Source organism: Spermophilus citellus (genome assembly GCF_964194105.1).
Source record: "Spermophilus citellus genome assembly, chromosome: 2".
Taxonomy (NCBI): domain Eukaryota; kingdom Metazoa; phylum Chordata; class Mammalia; order Rodentia; family Sciuridae; genus Spermophilus; species Spermophilus citellus.
This window is the reverse complement of record NC_138183.1, coordinates 6340198-6360530: the sequence shown is the minus strand read 5'-3', so window position 1 is coordinate 6360530 and position 20333 is coordinate 6340198. Positions and strand designations below refer to the sequence as shown.

The 20333-nt window shown below is 50.9% G+C and overlaps 2 protein-coding genes across 2 annotated transcripts; one reads left to right on the top strand and one right to left on the bottom strand.

Moving 5' to 3' along the window:
- Nucleotides 1–571: 571 nt before the first annotated feature.
- On the top strand, nucleotides 572–7609 carry TOR1B (torsin family 1 member B). The gene is made up of 5 exons (XM_081282098.1): nucleotides 572–828; nucleotides 1294–1559; nucleotides 3268–3443; nucleotides 5154–5281; nucleotides 5526–7609. Exons 1-5 carry the CDS (start codon nucleotides 630–632, stop codon nucleotides 5765–5767), a joined length of 1011 nt encoding a protein of 336 aa, XP_081138224.1. The 5' UTR covers nucleotides 572–629; the 3' UTR covers nucleotides 5768–7609.
- A 2620-nt stretch (nucleotides 7610–10229) lies between these two features.
- Nucleotides 10230–17766, bottom strand: TOR1A (torsin family 1 member A). Its single transcript, XM_081261883.1, has 5 exons — nucleotides 17512–17766; nucleotides 16989–17254; nucleotides 14512–14687; nucleotides 14292–14419; nucleotides 10230–10840 (listed from the first exon to the last, which is right to left on the bottom strand). The coding sequence occupies exons 1-5, from the start codon at nucleotides 17690–17692 to the stop codon at nucleotides 10590–10592; spliced, it is 1002 nt and encodes a 333-aa protein (XP_081118009.1). The 5' UTR covers nucleotides 17693–17766; the 3' UTR covers nucleotides 10230–10589.
- Nucleotides 17767–20333: the final 2567 nt, after the last annotated feature.

The window sequence follows — 20333 nt, the reverse complement described above, 5'->3', positions numbered from 1 at the left end:
AAAGAGAGAAGAACTCCCCCTTCCATGGATCCCACCTCTTGGGTCCCCTTCCTGCTGTCCTTAATAAAGCTTCTACTTTCCACTCTAAACCTGCCTCGGGTGCTTCTCTGCTGTTATACTGCAGCACTGGGGAAGCAAGGCCTCGTCACCGGTAAAGAGCGGTAACAGCATAAGGAGGTGCCAGGTGGCACGGCCTGAGTGGGTGCTGCAGGACGAAGGCCTGCGATCTGGCCCATCAGGGAAGCGCTCATCCGCGCTCTGGGTAGAGGGGCGACAAGGGGTCGGCGAGGTGGCAAGTGGTAAGACACTGGCCTAGCATGCGCAAGGCCCGGGGCTCCATCCCCAGCACCGGAAAAGGGAAGGGAAAAGAAGAGAAAATGAAAAAGAAAGGAAAACGCCGAAAGGTCGGTCGTAAGTAGGGCTCTCCAGGAAGTCACGCGCCCCGGAACGCACTCTCGCGGCGGACACGGCCGGCGTCGCACCCACCTCCCCGCCCCTCATCAACTTGGCGCCAGAGCGCGGGGCTGCGGGCGGAAGTGGCGCGCACGCCGGAAGTGCGCCTGCGGTGGGCCGGCCGAGCCCAGCACGGCGGCCGAGCCCAGCACGGCGGCTGAGGCTCGAGGCTGGTGATGCGACTGGCGGGGCGGCTTGCGGGCGCCGCGGCGCTGTGGCTGCTGCTGTCCGCCCACGCGGTGTCGGCGTTCGAGCCCCTCAGCGTGGGCCTGGCCATCGGGGCCGTGTCGGCCCTCACGGGCTACCTCTCCTACCAGGACCTGTATTGCCGCTTCGCCGAGTGCTGCCGCGACGAGCAGCCGCTCAACGCCTCGGGTACGTGCTTCGGCGGGGCGGGCGATGGCCCTGCTGGAAGCGGCCTGCGACGGCGCGCCGCGGCCCCCGGACCTGCCGCGGCCCCTCACCTGCCGCGGCCCACTGGCCCGGCTCCGAGCGGCGCGCGAGGCGCGGCCGCGCCGTCTGGAAGCCCGCGGGGATGGCGGAAGAGTAGCCTGCAGCTCGGCCGGGAGGTGGTCCGACCTTGGATGAAAGAGGCCATCTAGCTTCCTGGTCAGACGCGTAGGGTTAAGCAGAACCGCCACCTAATGCACTTCCTCGGCGGTGGCATCACTTGGCTCCAGCCCCTGCGGGTCAGCCTCAGCCTTGGCTCCCGGTGGGCAGAGTCGCTGCCGGATCGCTCGCTGAGCCTGCCTCTCGCTTTGGTCAGCTGGGAAAGTGCCGCTTCTCTGATGCATTTTTAACGTGTGTTTTTCTCTTCTGTCCGGGGCCTGGCTCCCGCAGCCCTCAAGTTGGATTTGGAGCAGAAGCTGTTTGGACAGCATCTGGCCACGGAAGTGATTCTCAAGGCGCTGACTGGCTTCAAGAACAACAAAAACCCCAAGAAACCACTGACCCTGTCCTTGCACGGCTGGGCTGGCACAGGCAAGAATTTTGTCAGTCAAATTGTGGCTGAAAATCTTCACCCAAAAGGCCTGAAGAGCAACTTTGTCCACCTGTTTGTATCAACTCTGCACTTCCCTCATGAGCAGAAGATTAAACTGTACCAAGTAAGAGAGCCCACCCTTACCTCCTCGCAGGGTGCTCAGAGTGGCCTGGGTGACCTGCCTGCTAACTCTGGCCTGCGCTTGTCTTTGCATCGCAACAGCCCCAGAGTTAAGGCTCCATGTAGTCCAGGGGGTTAGGAAGATCTCCTGTAAATCTCTCCTTAGAAGTCCAGCAGAGTAGGTGATGTAAATCCCATTAAAAGATGGAGCCAAGAGAGGCAAGGTGACTTGCTCCTCAAAATATTTGTGGCCTTTGGGCCCCAAAAAGCTTAAACTCAAACCTCCCAGCTCCCACTTTACCTGCTAGCTACCCTCTACAGTGAGTGCACAGTCTCAATGGCTAGCATGGTGCCGGCCTCCTTTAATGCTCCCTGTCCCCCCAGGGGCCTCAGCTGTACACCTGCATTTTGCAAGGTAGACTAGAGGATTTTTTTTTTCCCTCTTAAATGGTTTTTATACCTTGTTTCCCCCGACCTTCAAGTCCTTGTCTTGGCTCAAAGAAAGCCTCATGAGTGTTTCTCTGAGATATTCTTTCCATATTTCAGGTGTTAAATGTTTTCTAAATGAATGTGTCATTATTAAGGTTAATATTCCTGCTGTTAGGTGCCAACTAAAATGGGAAATAGAAACTTAACTGAACTAGGAAGTGAAAATATTTTCCACTCAAGCTCTAAGACAGGGAAGATTGCCAAAAGGAAAAAATAATTGTCTTGTTTTCAAATTGTATTCTAAATCTCTTGAAACGTGGCAAAATAGATGAAGGGGTATCTGGGGGGCGTTCATGGTCAAGTTCTTTCACGTTTTGGGTTTGAGAACTTGTTGCTGGGGTGTTTTTGTTTCAAGAAAAGCCTCGAGGCTGGGGGTGAGGAGCAGTGGTAGGGCACTTGCCTAGTGTGCCAGGAGCCTTGGGCTTTATCCTTAGCACCACAAGAAAAAAAAAAAAAAGCCAGTAGCATAGGGACAGACTTTTCATGAAATGTCATCTAGGTCAGTTCTTTGCTTTTGTGTGGGGTCTTGGTCTTAATCTAAGACTAAACAGCCTTAATCTAGTACCTTATTCCTCAGTGTATGTGGCAATATTGACTGGAGGTTTTGTTCAAATGTGAGGTGAAAACTATGGGGTGGTCAGCAGGAAGTATAAATATTCCTATGTCTTCTACCTCTTAGACCCTTAAGAAGTCAAAGCATGACATTTGAGGTAGGAAAAATGTCTTTGCAATTCAGCATTTATTTTTGTGCCCGTTTACACTTTTTTTTAACATAAATAATTTATTTTTTATTTAAATATTTTTTTAGTTGTAAATGAACATAGTATCTTTTATTTATTTTTTGTATGTGGTGCCGAGGATTGAACTCAGTGCCTCACACATGGGAGGCAAGTGCTCAACCACTGAGCCACAGCCCTGGCCCAATAGTTTATTTATTTTTTTTTAATATTTATTTTTTAGTTGTAGTTGGACACGATACCTTTATTTTATTTATTTCTTGTAGTGCTGAGATCGATCCCAAGGCCTTGCATGTGCTAGGCGAGCGCTCAACTGAGCCACAACCCCAGGCGCCCCCTACCCTTTACACTTCTGATGGTTTGAAAAAGGTGACAGAGCCCCCAGGAACCCCTTCCTTGGTCCTTTAGAGCACAGGAACAGGGTAGTGCTTGGACTCCCTGGGTATGGCCTTTGAGCCTCTGCCACCTCTTTCATGGTCTGTCTAGGAGCAGCTACAGAAGTGGATCCGTGGAAACGTGAGTGCCTGTGCCAGCTCGGTTTTCATATTTGACGAGATGGATAAGTTGCACCCCGGGATCATCGATGCCATCAAGCCTTTCCTAGACTACTATGAGCAGGTGGACGGGGTGTCCTACTGCAAAGCCATCTTCATCTTTCTCAGGTCAGCCAGCAGTGGTTTCTCAGGGACACAGAGTCCTCCATTCTCCCAGTGCTAGAATGAGGTCCTTGTGACCACCTGCATTTTCTTTATCAGGGACAGAAGTGCCAGCCTGGTAAAAGTTACTTTTACTTTTTGGTTACCAGTAATCAGCATGGCATAGAATGGGCAGGGGTAAATGAGCTGAGGAAATAATTGCTGATAACAGACAATTTGGAACTGTGTGTGGTCTCGGAGGGTTATAAAACCACAGCATGATCCCAGAAAGCTATGAAGACATAGATGGTGTTGGGCAGTGGTGCACGCCTTTGGTCCTGGCAACTCGGGTGGCTGAGGCAGGTGGGTCACAAGTTAAAGGCCAGCAGCAGTAAATCAGCAAGGCTCTAAGCAACTTAGCAAAACTGTCTCAAAATAAAAAAGAAGACTGCATATGATCCCAGGGCTTCCGCTGCTCCCGTCCCTGTCCTTGCTGCCCTCCTGGGAGGCAGAGTCGCTATCCTCCCCATGGTGCCCAGGATATACTTGGCCCTGCCATAGTGGCCACTGGGCTTCCACAGCTCTTCTGGTGGCCTTCATGGACTGTTTTCCCCTGGTGCCCCAGCCTGGAGCAGTGAGGTGGGGAAGCCAGTGTGCAGGGGTGGTCTGTAGGTGGGTGCCCTGGCTGGAGAGGCGATAGGGGACCACTGGGTGGGGCAGTGCATGGGGGAGGGGGAGGAGGAGGTGTAGGTGTGCCCATGGATGTGGGTGGAGAGTCTTGTGGGGCCCTTGGCCCGAATAGGGGAGGGGTGTACTGAGAAGAGCAAGGCATCAGGATCCTAGAGGAGCTTCCTAAATGTGTGGAGGTATTTATTATTAAAATTATATTCTGAAAATAATTAACCATAAAAATAGAAAGATAAGAAAAAGGGCTGGGGATGGCCTGGCTCGGGAGGATAAGCAGGAGGATTATGGATTCAAAGCCAGTGTCAGCAACTTAGTGAGGCTCTGAGCAACTCAGTGAGACCCTGTCTTTAAGTAAAATATTTAAAAAACAGAGCTGGGGATGTGGCTAGGTGCTTAAGTGCCCCTGGGTTAAATCCCCAGTACCAAGAAAAGTGGGGAGTGGGGGGGATGCTAGGGATGTAGATCAGTGACAAAATGCTTCTAGGTTCAATCCCCATACCAAAATAAATAAATTAATTACTAATAATAGTAATAAAAAGGAAACAAATGGTGCATGCCTATAATCCCAGTGACTGCAGGCTGAAGCAGGAGGATTGAAAGTTTGAGGTGAGCCTCAGCAACTTTGCAAGACCCCATCTCAAAATAAAATTTAAAAAGGGCTGGGAGTGTAGCTCAGAACATCCCTGGGTTTAATCTTCAATATGCAAAACAAAATAGAAACAAATTTTAAGTTCCTTGAGGGCAGTTTCTTTTGTGTATAGTAGCATTTAGTAAATTTGGTCTAAGAAGAAAGCTTCAGGGACTAGATGTGTAGGTTGGTGGTAGAGTACTTCCCAAGCATGCATGAGACCCTGAGTTCAACTGCCAGCACCCCAAGAAAGGCTGAAGCTTAGGACTGGGGCGGAGTTCAGTGGCATAGCATGCTTAGCATGCTTGAGGCCTATATTCCATTCCTAGCACCAGAAAAAAATAAACCCTGGAGCAGGTTCATTTCCTGATGAAACATAGAAGTCTTGATATGTGATTTCATCTATTCCCTGGCCAACCCAGCAATGCAGGTGGGGACCTCATAACTAAGACAGCTCTGGACTTCTGGAGGGCAGGAAGAAAGAGGGAAGATATCCAGCTGAAGGACCTGGAACCTGTGCTGTCCGTCGGAGTCTTCAACAATAAACACAGTGAGTCCCCAGGGCGAGGAGCCGGCAGGTGCTGTCTGTTCTGCTGAGTCTTTACAGAGCCCCAGAGCCTACCTGCTAGGGGCTCTGCTGCCGTGGGGTTCCCTAGGGCCTTAGCAGGGGTTGCACACCTGACAGACTCTTGCCAGGAGTCAAGATGTGAAGAACATGCTGCAGGCTGAGATCAGGTGTGGAGTTCGACCAGGTGGCAATGACAGGCAGGAGACAGCTCTGTGTTGTTCTGCAGGTGGCCTGTGGCGCAGTGGGCTGATAGACAGAAACCTCATCGACTACTTCGTCCCCTTCCTGCCCTTGGAGTACAGACACGTGAAGATGTGTGTGAGGGCAGAGATGCGGGCCCGTGGTGCTGCTGTAGATGAAGACATCGTCACCAGGGTGGCAGAGGAAATGACGTTTTTCCCCAAAGATGAGAAAATCTATTCAGACAAGGGCTGCAAGACCGTTCAATCCCGACTAGATTTCCACTGAGTGCTTACCCACACCCGGACCTTGCCCTTCAGAAGCACTTTGAAGACCTCTTCAGGGTTCTGCATATTTGCACCTGTGAACTTGGGATCTAGAAGTTTCTAAGAGTTAACTATTGAAAAGACACTAATCTGTCCTATGTGCGACATGATGGCAATTCAGCTGTTCCTTGCAATTGAATGTGAGCTTTTAGAATCCTTCATATGCACAGTTATTAACCTTCACAGAAGTGCCTGCAAACAGCTGTGCGTGAGGTGGAGGGTCATTGGTGACCCACAGCCCGGCCTCTCAAGCCAGAGCTTTGACCAAGGGCACAGGGACCTTGCTACAGTTGGAAGCATCAGGTTTTCACATGCCAAAGTCATCTTGCTCTGCTTTTTCTTTGCACAGAGCGCATTCACTGGCTGGTAGCATTTTTAGTTAAAGTCAGTTGGCCCTGCAGGTGCAGATGGTGTTGGCGAGGAGGATGTGGCCCTGCACACCGGCTACTCTTGTCCTGGGCTGGACTGTCATCCTAAGGGTGAAGGTGCACCCAGGCCCTGTAAGCAGACCAGGATCCAGACAGAGTCCCTCGGGTCTGGCCCTGGCCTTGGAATTCCCACTGTCTGCTTGGTGAGCCTGCCAGCTCCTTATACCATGTCCTCCAGACACGCCACTACCAGGTTTCCCCAGCCCCATCATGCTACATTTGCCTGTTACACTTCACATGTGAGTCATGTGCAGCTCAGCAGGACCCGTGGGTGCTCTGGGCTGAGCAGGCCTGCAGAGCCTGATTGCGGAGGGAGCAAAATGCTTAAGTGCCTCCTTAAACATAAGTGTATTTTGCCGGGCTCCCTGGTGCACGTCTATAATCCCAGCGGTTTGGGAGGCTGAGGCTGGAGGATCACAAGTTCAAAACCAGCCTTGGCAATGCTGAGGCGCTAAGCAATTCAGTGAGATCCTGTCTCTAAATAAAACACAAAATAGGGCTGGGTATGTGGCTCAGTGGTCGAGTGCCCCTGAGTTCAATCCCTGTACCCACCCCAGAAAAAGATAGGTGTATTTTTAAAACCTGGGAACGACATAAAATGGAATAATTGCTTATTCTCAGGTACTTTTAAGTAGTATGGGGTTTTTTATTTTTATATTTTGTGCTAGGGAAGTAGTATGAGTTTTTATTGTTAAGTACAAGGTACGATATGGTCACAATTGAAGATCAAAGAAGGTCATCTGAGTGGTGGCTGGTCTGGATGTCATCTGATGCTGACCCCTGCATGGCAGTGCCAGGCTGGATGGCCCTGATCACTGGGAAATAAGAGTCAGATTCCAGCCAGCAGGATCCTTCTGCCTGACCCACAGCTGTGATATAACTAGACACATGATTGAAACACTGGGTAACATTTTTATATGTATGAAATGTGCAAGAATGAAGAGTCTGCAATGTGGAAATGCCTTCTGGGGTATCACATTTAGTCTTTAAAAAACACCACAGTGGGAGCTGGGGTCGTGGCTCAGCAGTAGAGTGCCCTCGCCTAGCACGAGGGAGGTGCTGGTTTCAATCCTCAGCACCACATAAGAGATAAAATGACAACTAAAAAAATATGTAAAAACACCCCCAAACACCTCTGTGGGCTGGGGACGTGGCTTGGGTAGAGTGCTGACCTCGCATGCATGAGGCCCTGAGTCCCCTCCCCAGCACCACCCAATAAATGAAGATGCCAAGGTGAGGCTCCTGAGTTTCAGGACGTGTTCTTACATTGGAGCTAAGTTACCTTTCTTTTATAACCTTTTGGGCCTGTGGTCTGGAGGAGACAAGGTTTCCTGTTTACAGTGACGCAATAAATTCCACACATGTGGGCCACCTTTGGACTGAGATATGGACAAGAACTTGAATTGACTACTGAATAGAAAATAATAAAACCTAAATACTATGTTGTGAGATGTCACTTTTTCTTCTTACCCGTAGTTTATGTGGAGGCAAAGTCATCGCAGAATAAAGGCTTTTCAACATCTCGGGTTAGACACACCTTACCCCAGGTGTGGGGGTTGGCAGCCTGCATCTCACAGCCAAGATTTGTCTCAAAGGTGGCTATCCCCAGAGTTAGCTCCCTGGGACCCAGGTGGGCTTCACTCTAGAAAATACATCCTCCCGAGGCTGATGCAGGAAGGAAAAGTTGAAGCCCCAGGACCCCAACTCAGGTGAGGAAACTCCTCTGCTGGCTCTTCCCACCCAGAACCAGGACACTATGAGAGCCTGGTTGTCACTCAGACCTTAACCACGTTTAACCTGGCAGTGATCTTGTCACTGAGGTCATAACATGGACTCTTTTTTTTTTTTTTTTTTTTTAGAGAGAGGAGAGAGAATTTTTAATATTTATTTTTTAGTTCTCGGCGGACACAACATCTTTGTTGGTATGTGGTGCTGAGGATCGAACCCGGGCCGCACACATTCGAGGCGAGCGTGCTACCGCTTGAGCCACATCCCCAGCCCATAACATGGACTCTTCACAGGACTGGAAAGTTTCTAGAAAGTTCACACCCCTCTTTTTTTTTTAAAGAGGTGAGAGGCTGGGGATGTGGCTCAAGTGGTAGTGCGCTCGCCTGGCATGCGTGCGGCCCGGGTTCGATCCTCAGCACCACATACCAACAAAGATGTTGTGTCTGCAGAGAACTAAAATATAAATGTTAAAAAAAATAAAAGGTGAGAGAATTTTTAATTTTTTTTTTTTGGCGAACACATCTTTGTATGTGGTCTGAGGATCGAACCCAGGCCGCACACATGCCAGGCGAGCACGCTACAGCTTGAGCCACATCCCCAGCCCTCACACCCCTCTTCATCACCCTGCCCCCTCCCCTCCATTTCTCAGTTGAAGGTGCTCAACTGGCAGGAGACTTATTTCCTTGGTCTGGCCTAAGGCAGTCTCTGTTCTACCCCAAACTGCTTCCTCTACCGAGACTGAACTTTGCAAAATGATGTCAGAGGACCTCTTTTTCCTATTTGCAGCCTTACAGGTGCCAGGGCTGCCATCTTCAGAGAGATGATCAGAGCTCATCTGTGACTGCTAGGGACACTTGAACCATGTTAGGGAGACTGGGCCACCCTAGAAACAGGCGAGGTAACTGTAAGGCAGGGGCTCCCACAGTAGCCCAGCAGCCAGGCCAGCATCGTTTTTATGCCGGGAACTCAACACAGGGCTTGAACATGAGCACGGCTTTGCTGTTGAGCACCTCGGCCCCTCCAGCCATCTTCTAAGCCTGCTGGACCCTTCCTGGGGAGCCCTGCCCCTCTGTAGGCATGTGAGCTGCGTGGCACAATATGGCTCGTCTCCTGGAGCCCTGCGCTCCTGCCTGACACCTCAGCTGGACCGGAGCACCACGGCTGGGTGCCAGGAGCTCTGAGTCCTGCCCTTGAAGTGCACTGCCCTGGCAGCTTGGTGAGGGTCAGACTGCACTTCCTTCCCACCAGAACTGCCTTGCTACGTCTTTACTCAGCCTACACGCACAGGCCTCTGGTGAAGGGTTTTCCTTTATAAACCATACTCAAAAGGCTGCGGGTGTGGCTCAGTGGTGAGCACATGTGAGCTCCAGTCTCCAGCACACTCGCATGTATCCGCAAACTATGTGAGGCTGGGACATGGCACAGTCAGAGAACCCTCGCCTCGGACATGTGAGGCACTGCGCTCCGTCCCCAGCACCCCCCCCCGGAGAAAAAGAAACCAAAAGTTCAAAATTCTGTTGTAAAATGGTAGCATTTATAGATAACACTATTCTTGGCCTTCTCAGAGGGGCAGCTAAGCTCTCCTAGATGTGGGGAGTTCTTAAAAAGAACATGGCAAAATCCATCACAACTGAAGAACCAGCAGAGGAAGCGCGGCTCGTTTGGAGACGTCGCGGGGCTGGCAAGTGGGGAGCTGGAGGGTCCTTTTCTTCCCTTTTTTGAGGTGGGATGGTACTGGGGATCACACCAGCACGATTGCCATGGGTGCTTTGCCGCACTGAGCTGCATCCCAGCTCTCTTCCCGCGGCGGGTCTCACTACTGTCCTCACTAAGTCTCCTCTGGCCTCACTCTCCTGCTGAGGCTGGCCTCAGACTTTTGATCCTCCCTCTTCAACCTGGGATGGAGGGCGGGTGTGCCAGGCTCTGGATGTTTCTTTCAAAAGATTCAAGTTCTGACGAGTGCACACAGTATGACCAAGCTCGTCCCCATAGCGCCCACTGTCCCACTGCTCCCAGCTGAAAGCCCCAGGAGGACTTTGGGCTTACGGCGGGCCGGCCTGGGTCCTCTGCCGTACTCCTCCTTCTGTCTGCACACTTCCTGGCCCTGGCGGGGCTGGTTCTGGTCATCCCGGGATAGCGCTGGTGTCCCCTGTACTGCCATCCCACAGAACAGATGCCAAGGACCGTGCTCAGCCTGTTTTCTTAATGCGGTAGACATGACAGTATGTAATGATGAGGATTTGAAAAAAATCACACAAAGCCAAAAACTTAGAATCTGAAAAAAGTTTCTCATAATGTTAAAAACCATCTTAAATATAAGTTAATCACATTTTCAGTAAAACTTATTTATCGTTCCTTGAAACAGAAATAAGTGAAATTAAAACATAATTTTAAAAAAATCACAAGCCCCAGAATGGGTGGGCTGGGAGCTGCAGTTTTCTCCTCTGAAGGCTCCAGACACCTCCTGTCCATATCTGGGTCCTTAAGGTAGGGCACTGTGGCCTTCCAGGGAGGGAACAGGCCCAGATTTCCTGATGCACCCTGGAAATATCCATTTGATTCCTCTTCCCTGGAAAGGAGCAGGGGCAGACTGAGTGTTGAGTTCCTCTCAAAGCCTGGCGTGGGCTGTCAGTCATCGAGGTAATAGTCCAGCTTGGTGTGCACCGTCTTGCAGCCCTTGTCAGAGAAAACGCGCTCCTCCTTGGGGAAAAAGGTCATCTCTTCAGCCACTCTGCTGATGACGTCCTCGTCAACCTCATAGCCACGGGCCTGCATCTCGACCCTGATGCACATCTTCAGGTGTTTGTATTCCAGGGGCAGGAAGGGGACAAAATAATCAATGAGGTTTCGGTCAATCAGACTGCTGTGCCAGAAACCACCTGGGAAACAGGAAAAGATGCTGTTTGCCACCAGCCACCTGCTAGTCCGTCCACCCAGCACACACCCACTGGGGGGTCGCCCGAACACCCACAAGCTGTGACTCTTCTACGACAGCAGGGGCAGGGTGACAATGCAGAGCACCTCAGCCTGGCAACACAAGGTCAGTGTCCCAGGGACCCTGGGACCAGCAGAGGTGGTGCAGGAGCAGGTAAGTCCTGGAAACCTGGACTCTGCTGGAGCTTTGGCATCTGGACTAGCAGAGGGCAGAAACTCACTGCCGCTGCAGTGCAGCCCAAGTGTGCAGAGCATCCCGGAGCCAAAAGCCGGACCCCTTCAAGCACCCAAATGCGAATGTGACATGGCACACCCAGGGGCATGGCTCTGCCAGGCATTCTCCCAGAGGGTCTCCCTACCCCTGCCTAGCCCTCCCGGGTCCTGGGACCTTTTATTTATTTATTTATTTATTTTTTGGTAGCAGGGATTGAACCCAGGGGTGCTTAACCACTGATCCACATCCCAGTCCTTTTTAAGACAGGGTCTTTCTAAGTTGCTTAGGATCTAAATTGTTGAGGCTGGCCTCTGACTTGCAATCCTCCTGCCTCAACCTCCTGAGTCCCTGGGATTACAGGTGCACACCACCACACCTGGCTTCGTGGGACTCTTGATCCAGGGGATACTCCCTCCCACACGACACAGCACCCACTGCTCACCACTCCCACGATCCTCCACACCCCGCTGCTTGGCTGGTTATTCCTTGTGACTCTGCCCCTAATGCCAGCTCCGCCAAGACTGGAGTGTAAGCTTTCCATTCCCAACAGTGCCTCGCACACCACTGGTTCTCAGTAGATCTGCCTGGCTGGCTGGGGAGGAGAACGTGGCCACAGAAAGTAACCACACTAACAAGTGGAATGGCTCACCCAGCAGGTGTGTGCTGGGTCCTGAGGACAGCAGAGCCAGCCAGCCAGCCAGCCAGAGACGCTGCTGGCACAGGGCTTTCCACCAGGGGTGAGGAGACACTCGACCAACCAGGAGAGACACACTTTCCCACAGGGCCAATCCCTAGGCACCATGAAGTGACCCAGGCAGCTGGGGTGGTTGGGCAGGGCCCAGAGAAAAAGGGGACCTCTGAGCACAGCAATGATGACAAGGACCTGGCCACACAGGCCCAGAAGGTGTCCAGCAGAACCAGTGATTTAAAAACCACCTACTGGGCCAGGTGCAGTGGTGCACACCTGTAACCCTAGCTCTTCAGGAGGCTGAGGCAGGAGGATTGCAAGTTTGGGGTCAGTTTGGGCAATTTAGAGAGACCTGTCACAAAAAATAAAAAGGGCTGGGGTTGCAGCAAGTGGTGGAGCCCTTGCCTAGCATGAGCGAGGCCCTGGGTTCCAGCCCCAGCAGCAGCACCCGACAATAATAAAATGTCTACGGGCCGGGGCTGTTCAACCCCCAGCTCCAGAGGAACAAAGGACACGTACTGTTGACTCCCAAAGCTATCTTCCCAACCAGATAGCTCCCTGGAGTGTCCCTAGGACGGGCCACATCTGTTCCACATCCCTGCTGGGACACCAACAAGTCAGGACGCACTGATCATGTGGTCCCCACAAGCCTGCTCCTCCTGCTCCACCCAGTGGCAGGACCCACCCTCCTTCTGCTCAAGCCTCATACTTCTCTCACGCCCACAAGCAATCCTGTGGGAAATCTGGCTTTTACCTTCAAACTGCACCCAGAATCTGACCGGGCCTTAGCACCTCCATGGCTACCACATCAGAGAATCTGTTGTCCACAGCAGCCAGGATCCCTTGAGAACAGGGGGCATGTCATCACCTGCCAAAACCCTCCGGGTCCTCTCCTCATTTGGGGTAAGTGGCCAGGCCTCACTACTGTCCTTCCTGCCATGACCCCAACCCCTGCCTACCTCAGAGACCTGTACCTGCAGACCCAAGGGAATATTGTCCCTTAGCTGTCCACATGGCTCAGTCCCACGGGTCAGCTCAAATGCTGCCTGAAACCTCTGGGCTCTCTAAGTATGGCTTGAACTTATCCCAGCAGCACAAACCAGTTCTTATTTTTTTTTTCCCCAAGCGGCGGAGGATGTGGGTGTCTGTGTGTGCGTGTTTACTGAGTGAGCACACACACATGCACACATCCCGCCATCTTTATCATCATCACAGCACAAGGTCTGAGGGCAAGAATGCCTGTCCACTTGCTGTGCAGTGAGCGTTCAGCTCCCGCCAAGGCCCGTCCACAGCGGCCGAGCCAGGTCTGCCCAGTGGCCACGCTTGTCCTGCAGCCACTGTGCAGCCTACCAGTGTGGTCTCAGCACTGCCTTGTCATGACCACCGGAGGCCACAGTTCCCGTGGTGCCCGCTCGCGTCTTCTGGCATGAAAGAGACTTCTTAACGTTCTACACAATATTTGTCTTTCCTCAGTAATATTACACTTCCATAAGTTCACATAAAATGCCCCATGCTATTCCTGAAATTCCAGTTTGAATTTCTTAGCAACCATGTTTCAAACAAGGCTTTCTGGGCCAGGCGTGGTGGCGCATGCCTGTAATCCCAGCAACTTGGGAGGCCAAGGCAGCAGGATGGCGAGTTCAAAAGCCAGCGAGGCCCTAAGAAACTCAGTAAGACCCTGTCTCTCATAAAAGACCCAAAAGGGTTTGGAGATGTGGCTCAGTGGTTAGGTGCCCCTAGGTTCAATTCCTGGTACCAAAAAAACCCCAAAAAACTCAAGGCCAAGGCCCTCTGTTTTGTCTCTTCAAGAACCCTAGTAAAGATGTGACCAGGCAAAGGGCACTGCAAAAGTCTGCAGCCAGTGAGTCAGCCCCGACATGGCCTGACCCCCCCAGGGTTCAAGGTCAAAGGTCTGTGTGACACTGGCAGGACAGGTAGCTGAGCCAGAAGTCAAAAGCTCAGGTTCTGGAAGCAAAGATACATAATGGGCTGTGCTTCACGGTCCTCATCTGCAAATAGGGAAAACAGCCACCTCCTCACCAAGGGGATTGTGAGACTGCAGGCTATGTGCAGGTGGGAACAGGGCCTATGGCTGGACAGGGCGAGGGCCTGCCCTGGCACCGTGTTCTCAGACATAGGACCTGAGTTCTATGCGAGGTTGACAAAGGAAGGGGCCTCCTGGGGCCCCGTCCCCACCAGTCCCCACCAGCCACCCACAGTGGTCTCCTCTTCTTTTCCACTATAGAGAAAATACTTAGCTGAAGAAAACTAATTTTCAAAATTTCAACAATTTTCCTCTTTGTTGAAAATGGTACTGCTCAAACTTTAGTGTTCATAAAAGTCACCTGGAGTTTGTCACCAGATTCCCCTTAGGAATTCTGACTTGGAAGGGAATGAAAAGTGGATTTCTACCCAGCTCCTGGGGATGGAGGCGCTCATGCTTCCTAACTTAAGGGTGCAGGATTCTGAAGGTTGGCGCAGACAGCCCACTTACTGTTCCTGTTGTTGAAGACAGACACAGACAAGGCGTGCTCCATGTCCTTAAGCTTGATTTCCTCCCTCTGCTTCCCTCTTCTCCAGAAATCCAAAGCCACATCTGTGATCCTCTCTGCTCCAGCATTGCTGTAAGACAGCTGCAGTGAGGGGGGACTGGGCTTCCCGGTGCCCACGGGTGCACGCCCAGCCCTTCAGCCATGTCCCAGCCGGGACCTCACCTGAGGAATATGAAGATGGCCTTCTGGTAGGAGACCTCATCCACCACATCGTAATAGTCCAGGAAAGGCTTGATGGCATCTATGAGGCCAGCGTGCATCTTGTCCATCTCATCAAAGATGAAGATGGACCTCGCACAGGCACTCACGTTGCCTCGGATCCACAGCTGTAACTGGTCCTGGATTGCAAGGGGAAAGCCAATTCAGAGCCCTCAGCAAGCGCAACGGAAACAACCATTTCTTTGCAGTGCTACGAAAGGAACATGTTAGGCCTGTGATCAACCACTGAGCCACACCCTAGCCCTGTGGGACAACTTCCACCACTGAGAACACTGGATGCATTCTGGGAGGTCTGCACCAAGAACCTGACATGCACTTTCTTCCTCACGATCACCCCAGGGAGGGGGCACCATCATACCTGGCTTACAGATGAGGACGTGGAAGCAGAGGGAGCTTAACCTACATGCCCAAGATTATACAGTATGTAGCAGAGCAGGATCTGAACCCAGCCCTGCCTGACTCCAAGCCCCTCACCCCAGTGATGACTCCTGCTGGGAGACCAGGCCAACACAGTGAGGTACTGGTTCTTGGTCCCCAAACAGCAGTGAGTTACACACGCCGTGTAGTGTACTCCAATCTTTCTGGAAGAGAGATCTCTACCCTTACTAAGTGACCTCTACCCTTACTCGGCAGCATGGCCAGCGCCAGTGCTCCAACTTATAGATGGAAATGTAGTGATCTGGCTCCCTCAGGAGAGGCAGCTGAACCCCAGGGCCGCACTTAGAGGACAGCCTGGTGAGGCAGCACATCGGAGTTTCTGGAACAGTTCCTGAAATAAATCTGCCTCACCATATACCCTGTGAACACATTTGGGCACTTATTTTTGTGTGTGCTGGGAATGGAACCCAGGCTCTAGAGCACGCTAGGCAAGGGTTCTACCACAGAGCCACACCCCAGTCCAGGGTATTCCAGGTAAGGAACAAGACACCTTGAAGCTTTTTTATCAGAAAATTAGGCTATGATTCTATAAAATCCACAGATATTTTTCCCCCTCCAGGTGAGGTAGGAAAATAAGCTATTTGTTTTCTAAGGAAGACTCTGGAAGTTACACTGTAGGTCTTATTATTATTCCGGGGTTATCCTTGGCTACTGTGACTGTGGTTACAATGTTCCCTGTGTGTATCTAATCTAAGCAGCAATCCTGCCCTGTAGGTCTGAACTAGCTTTCACTTACACAGGAACCTCTGGAGACCTGAAGTGGCTTGAGCTCACTGTGTCACTATTTACACAGGACTCCCTGCTCTGTTGGCCCCTATCAGCCAAGGTGTTCTCACTAGGCTACGCCAATATAGTCAGTTGATCACAGGCCTAACATGCTCGGGGCCCTGGGTTCCTTTTGTAGCACTGCAAAAAAACATTGCAAGACACTATTCAAAGCACCATTTGCACAACATGTTACCGTTCCACCCAAAGCCATCAGGACAACACTACCCCATTCTCTTTCAGACAGATAAGAAAATGCAGGCATGGAGAGGTCAACCTGCCCAAAGTCATTTGTTAAAATGGAGGTGCCTCAATCCTAACTATGACAACCAACTCATCCCAATTGGCCTAGAACTTGTCCAGTTTCAATGCTGGAAGTCCAGAATCTCAGGAGCCCTAGGCAGTTGTGTTCAGGTGGTGAGGGCTAAGTACCTGACTGTTCTGCCTACTTTGCAGGTCTGTCACATGGATCCTAAAAGGTAACAGCACTTATTTAAAGCTCAAGTGCCAGGCACCATGCTACATAACTGACAGCTCACTGAATTCTCCCAAGCACCATTATGTAATGAAGACCCTGTTTCTCAGAGAGGTCAGGTGACTTTCCCAAGGCTACACAGCTGGTAGGAGAGAGTGTCAACATTTGAGTCTAGGGCTGGGGATGTGGCTCAAGCGATAGCACGCTCGCCTGGCATGCGTGCTGCCCGGGGTTCGATCCTCAGCACCACATACAAACAAAAGATGTTGTGTCCACCGATAACTAAAAAATAATAAATATTAAAATTCTCTCTTTAAAAAAAAAAAAAAGATTTGAGTCTAGGTGTCACTGCCAGAGCCTGGGTGGTTGGTTATTCAGTGAATTAAACTGTAAAAGCACTTAGCAGCAGGGAAGTTCAAGCAAACTTAGGCCTCTCTAGACATGCTTCCCTTTGCACAAAATGAATGACATGTGACAACCTTCAAACTGGATTTAATCATTTCCATTTCTAAAAACCTATGTCTATGCTTACTATCACTGGGCCTAGTTTCAGAAACCACCACAAAGCTTTGATGTGTAATGACCAAGAATTTCAACTCTCTAACTTCCATACCTTTCAAAGGGGAACTGACACGTGGTGCCGTGTTCAGGCTCACTTATTACAACAGGGAACCCCCAAAGCTCACAGTAGAGACCCCACACCCAGCTTCATCCAGGAAGGATTCCAAATTTCTGCCCTTGCCTTATACAGGGTGATGTTTGAAGCGTGGGGGAAATGCAGCGTGGCCACAAACAGGTGGACATAGTCACTGTTCAGACCGCCCTCGTAAATATTCTCGGCGATGATCTTGCTGACAAAATTTTTCCCCGTGCCGGTCCACCCGTGCAAGGAGAGCGTGAGAGGTTTCTTGGGCCTCGGGTTGCTCAGGAAACCAGACACAGCGTTTAAAATCACTTTCTTTGCAAGATGCTGTCCAAAGAGTTTCTTATCCAGATCCTTCTGCAGTGCTGGGAAAAAGAAAGCCAGTCAGGGGAGGGCAGGAGAGGTGGCTCAGTCCGCCAGGGCGGGCCGGCGGGCTCCGCCGAGCACCGACCCGCCGGCTCCTCCCACCTGAGGCCGCGGCCGGGGACGCCCGGGCCGCGCTCCAGCCTCCCGGCGGGCTCCTCCGGACCCGGTCCCTGGCCCGCGAGCAGAGTGCGGCCGGCCGCCGCGGCGGTGCCACCTGCAGCCCCCCGCAGCCCCGGCCCCCGCCCGGCGCGCCTACCCTCCCGGCTCAGGCTCCGCTTCTGGCCGCAGCACTCGGCGAAGAGGCAGTAGAGGCGCGGGTAGGAGATGTAGCCGGTGAGCACGCCGGCCAGGGCCAGCCCCAGGCTGATGGGCTCCACCGCCCGCACCACCCACGGCGCCAGGAGCAGCAGGGCCAGCACGGCCCGGCCCAGCTTCATGCCCGGACCCGCGCCGCCCTGCGCGAGCCTGCGCCGACCCTGCACCCGCGCGACCCGCCAGCCGCACGCTTCCGCTTCCGCCCCGCGGTGGCCGCCCTCTTTGTTTGGGGCAGTCCCGCCCCTGGCGCGTGAGGCCGCCATATTTGTTAGGGGCAGCCCCCGACATCGCACCTCCTCTTCTGAAATGTTTTTTGTAGACATCCGCTGATAGTTACGTGTTTTTTTTTTTTTTTTTAAGAACAGTTTTAGGTTTACAGAAAAATTGAGAAGGTCAGAGGGTTCCCACATACCATCACCCCTAGTTTCCATTATTAATTTTTTTAAAAGTTGTGGTGTTAAGAATCGAACCCAGGGCCTCACACATGCTAGGCAAGCGCTCTTCCATTAAGCTACGACCCCAGCCCATCCATTATTAAAATCTTTTTTTTTTTTTTTCAGAGAGGTTTTTTTAATATTTATTTTTTAGTTCTCGGCGGACACAACATCTTTGTTGGTATGTGGTGCTGAGGATCGAACCCGGGCCGCACGCATGCCAGGCGAGCGCGCTACCGCTTGAGCCACATCCCCAGCCCAAAATCTTATATTATTAAAATCTTATATGCTACATTTGTTACAATTAATGAACTAAAGTCTGTAGTTTATTCACATTCCCTTACTTTTACTTAATTCTTTCTTGCACACCACATTTAGTTGTAATGTCTCAGACTTTTTTTTTGAAAGATACATATTATTATTTTTTTTTAAAGAGAGAGAGATGAGAGAGAGAATTTTTTAATATTTATTTTTTAGTTTTCGGCGGACACAACATCTTTGTATGCGGTGCTGAGGATCCAACCGGGCTGCGCTTGAGCCACATCCCCAGCCCCTCAGACTCTTCTTAATTGTGACTTCTGCAGAATTAACTTTTTTTTTTTTTTTTTTTTTTTTAAGATCTTGCCTTGATAGTTTTGAGAAGTACTGGTCTGGCCTGAATTTTTTTTGTTTGTTTTGTTGTGGTGGTGATAAGGATGAAACCCAGGTCCTCATGTATTCAAACAAAAAAAATGAGGCACATGTGGTTCCTGCCTCTGTGACCTTGCATGCTACTAGAGCTGGGTATTCTCCACTTTATAGATGAGAAAAGATTTAGAGGGAAAGGGATTTGTCCAAGGACACAATTAACCAGGAGCAGGGCTCAGATCTGACCTAGATCTGACCTCGGAGCCAAATTCCTGTAGCCACAGCACCCACCCTACATCAGCTCTGGAGTCAACAGACTGCTCCTTCCCTGTTGTGGTGCCTGTGTCAATGCCTCAGGGAAAATAGCAGCAAGTTTGGGAAGGTACTTGACAGGCTGGGGCATGTCCATGTCTTTTGAATTAAAGGAGAAAAATCTATTTTAGTAATTCAGTTTTACATTTGAGTTACTCCACCCCAGGCTTTGAAAACATTATCTGATGTTAAGGTAAAGAAATATAATACAAACAATAAGGTGGGTTTCATTTTCAATTCCATCACTGTTTTAAGAGTGATAAGAAATGCAGTTTTTCTTTTTTAGTGGTATTAGTGATACAACCTAGGAGCACACCACTGAACTATATCTCTACCCCATTTTATTTTTTTGAAACAGGGTCTACGTGGGAGACCAACCTTACACATGACTGAGTCACACTCCCCGGCTGGGTGCTGAGGTGCTCAGTCACAGAAATGTGACGGTTTTCCCCACCCTTCTTGGGTTCAGGGTCAGTGTCTCCTGCATGGGTGTGTCTTGTTACAGCCCCATGGGTGAAGCTATGCTCACTGTTCCTTTGTAATATAACCCCTTGCCCTGTTTAGGATAGAATCTTCCATGGAAGTGCCTTGTGTGTCCCCTTGTCTTACTGTGCCCTTGGGTGTGGCCTACCCAGGTGTCAGTCAACCTGCTGACAGTGGACATCATGAAGATACTCAGCCCCCTGAAGGTCTAAGTTGCCCAGGCTGGTCTCCAACCTGCAATCCTCCTGCCTCAGCCTCCATAGTAGCTGGAATTATAGATGTGTACCACTGTCTCAGCTTAATTTTTCTTTTTCTTTTTCATTTAGAGAGAGGGTCTCACTAAGTTGGTTAGTCCCGTGCTAAGTTGCTGAGACTGGCTTTGAACTTGTGATGGATCCTCCTGCCTCAGTCTCCCAAGTCACTGGAATTACAGGTGTGTGCAACTGCACCCAAATCAATTTTTCTTTTTTTTTAAATATTTTTTAGTTTTAGGTGGACACAATATCTTTATTTTTACGTGGTGCTGAGAATCGAACCCAGTGTCTCATGCATATTAGGCGAGTGCGCTACCACTTGAGCCACATCCCCAGCCCCTCAGTTTTTCTTTTTTAATGAAGAGAAACAGGTAACTTTGTATAAGTCAGAAATACTAATATCTCTGATCCCATCCCATGTTTTCTGCTGTCTGCTGGACCTACTCTAAGCAAAAAAGGATGCAGACTCAAACCCTATTCCAAATGCACAAAAGCAGAAGACCTGATCATGTGTGCTCTTGGAAGCACAGTATGAAGGATGTCAACCCACCACCAGCAACACACAGCTATGCCCTCCGACTCAGAACAGCACTAAGAGAAGTCAGGGGGCTGGGCCGGGGGCTCAGCAGTAGCACACTTGCCTAGATGTGTGA

Coding starts and splice junctions, on each gene's coding strand:
- TOR1A (XM_081261883.1), bottom strand. CDS start 17,692: ATGAAGCTGGGCCGGGCCGTGCTGGCCCTGCTGCTCCTGGCGCCGTGG. Junction 17,255..17,511: donor GCGGAGCCTGAGCCGGGAGG/GTAGGCGCGCCG, acceptor TCTTTTTCCCAG/CACTGCAGAAGGATCTGGAT. Junction 14,420..14,511: donor GCCATCTTCATATTCCTCAG/GTGAGGTCCCGG, acceptor GCTGTCTTACAG/CAATGCTGGAGCAGAGAGGA.
- TOR1B (XM_081282098.1), top strand. CDS start 630: ATGCGACTGGCGGGGCGGCTTGCGGGCGCCGCGGCGCTGTGGCTGCTG. Junction 829..1,293: donor GCAGCCGCTCAACGCCTCGG/GTACGTGCTTCG, acceptor TGGCTCCCGCAG/CCCTCAAGTTGGATTTGGAG. Junction 5,282..5,525: donor AGTCTTCAACAATAAACACA/GTGAGTCCCCAG, acceptor GTTGTTCTGCAG/GTGGCCTGTGGCGCAGTGGG.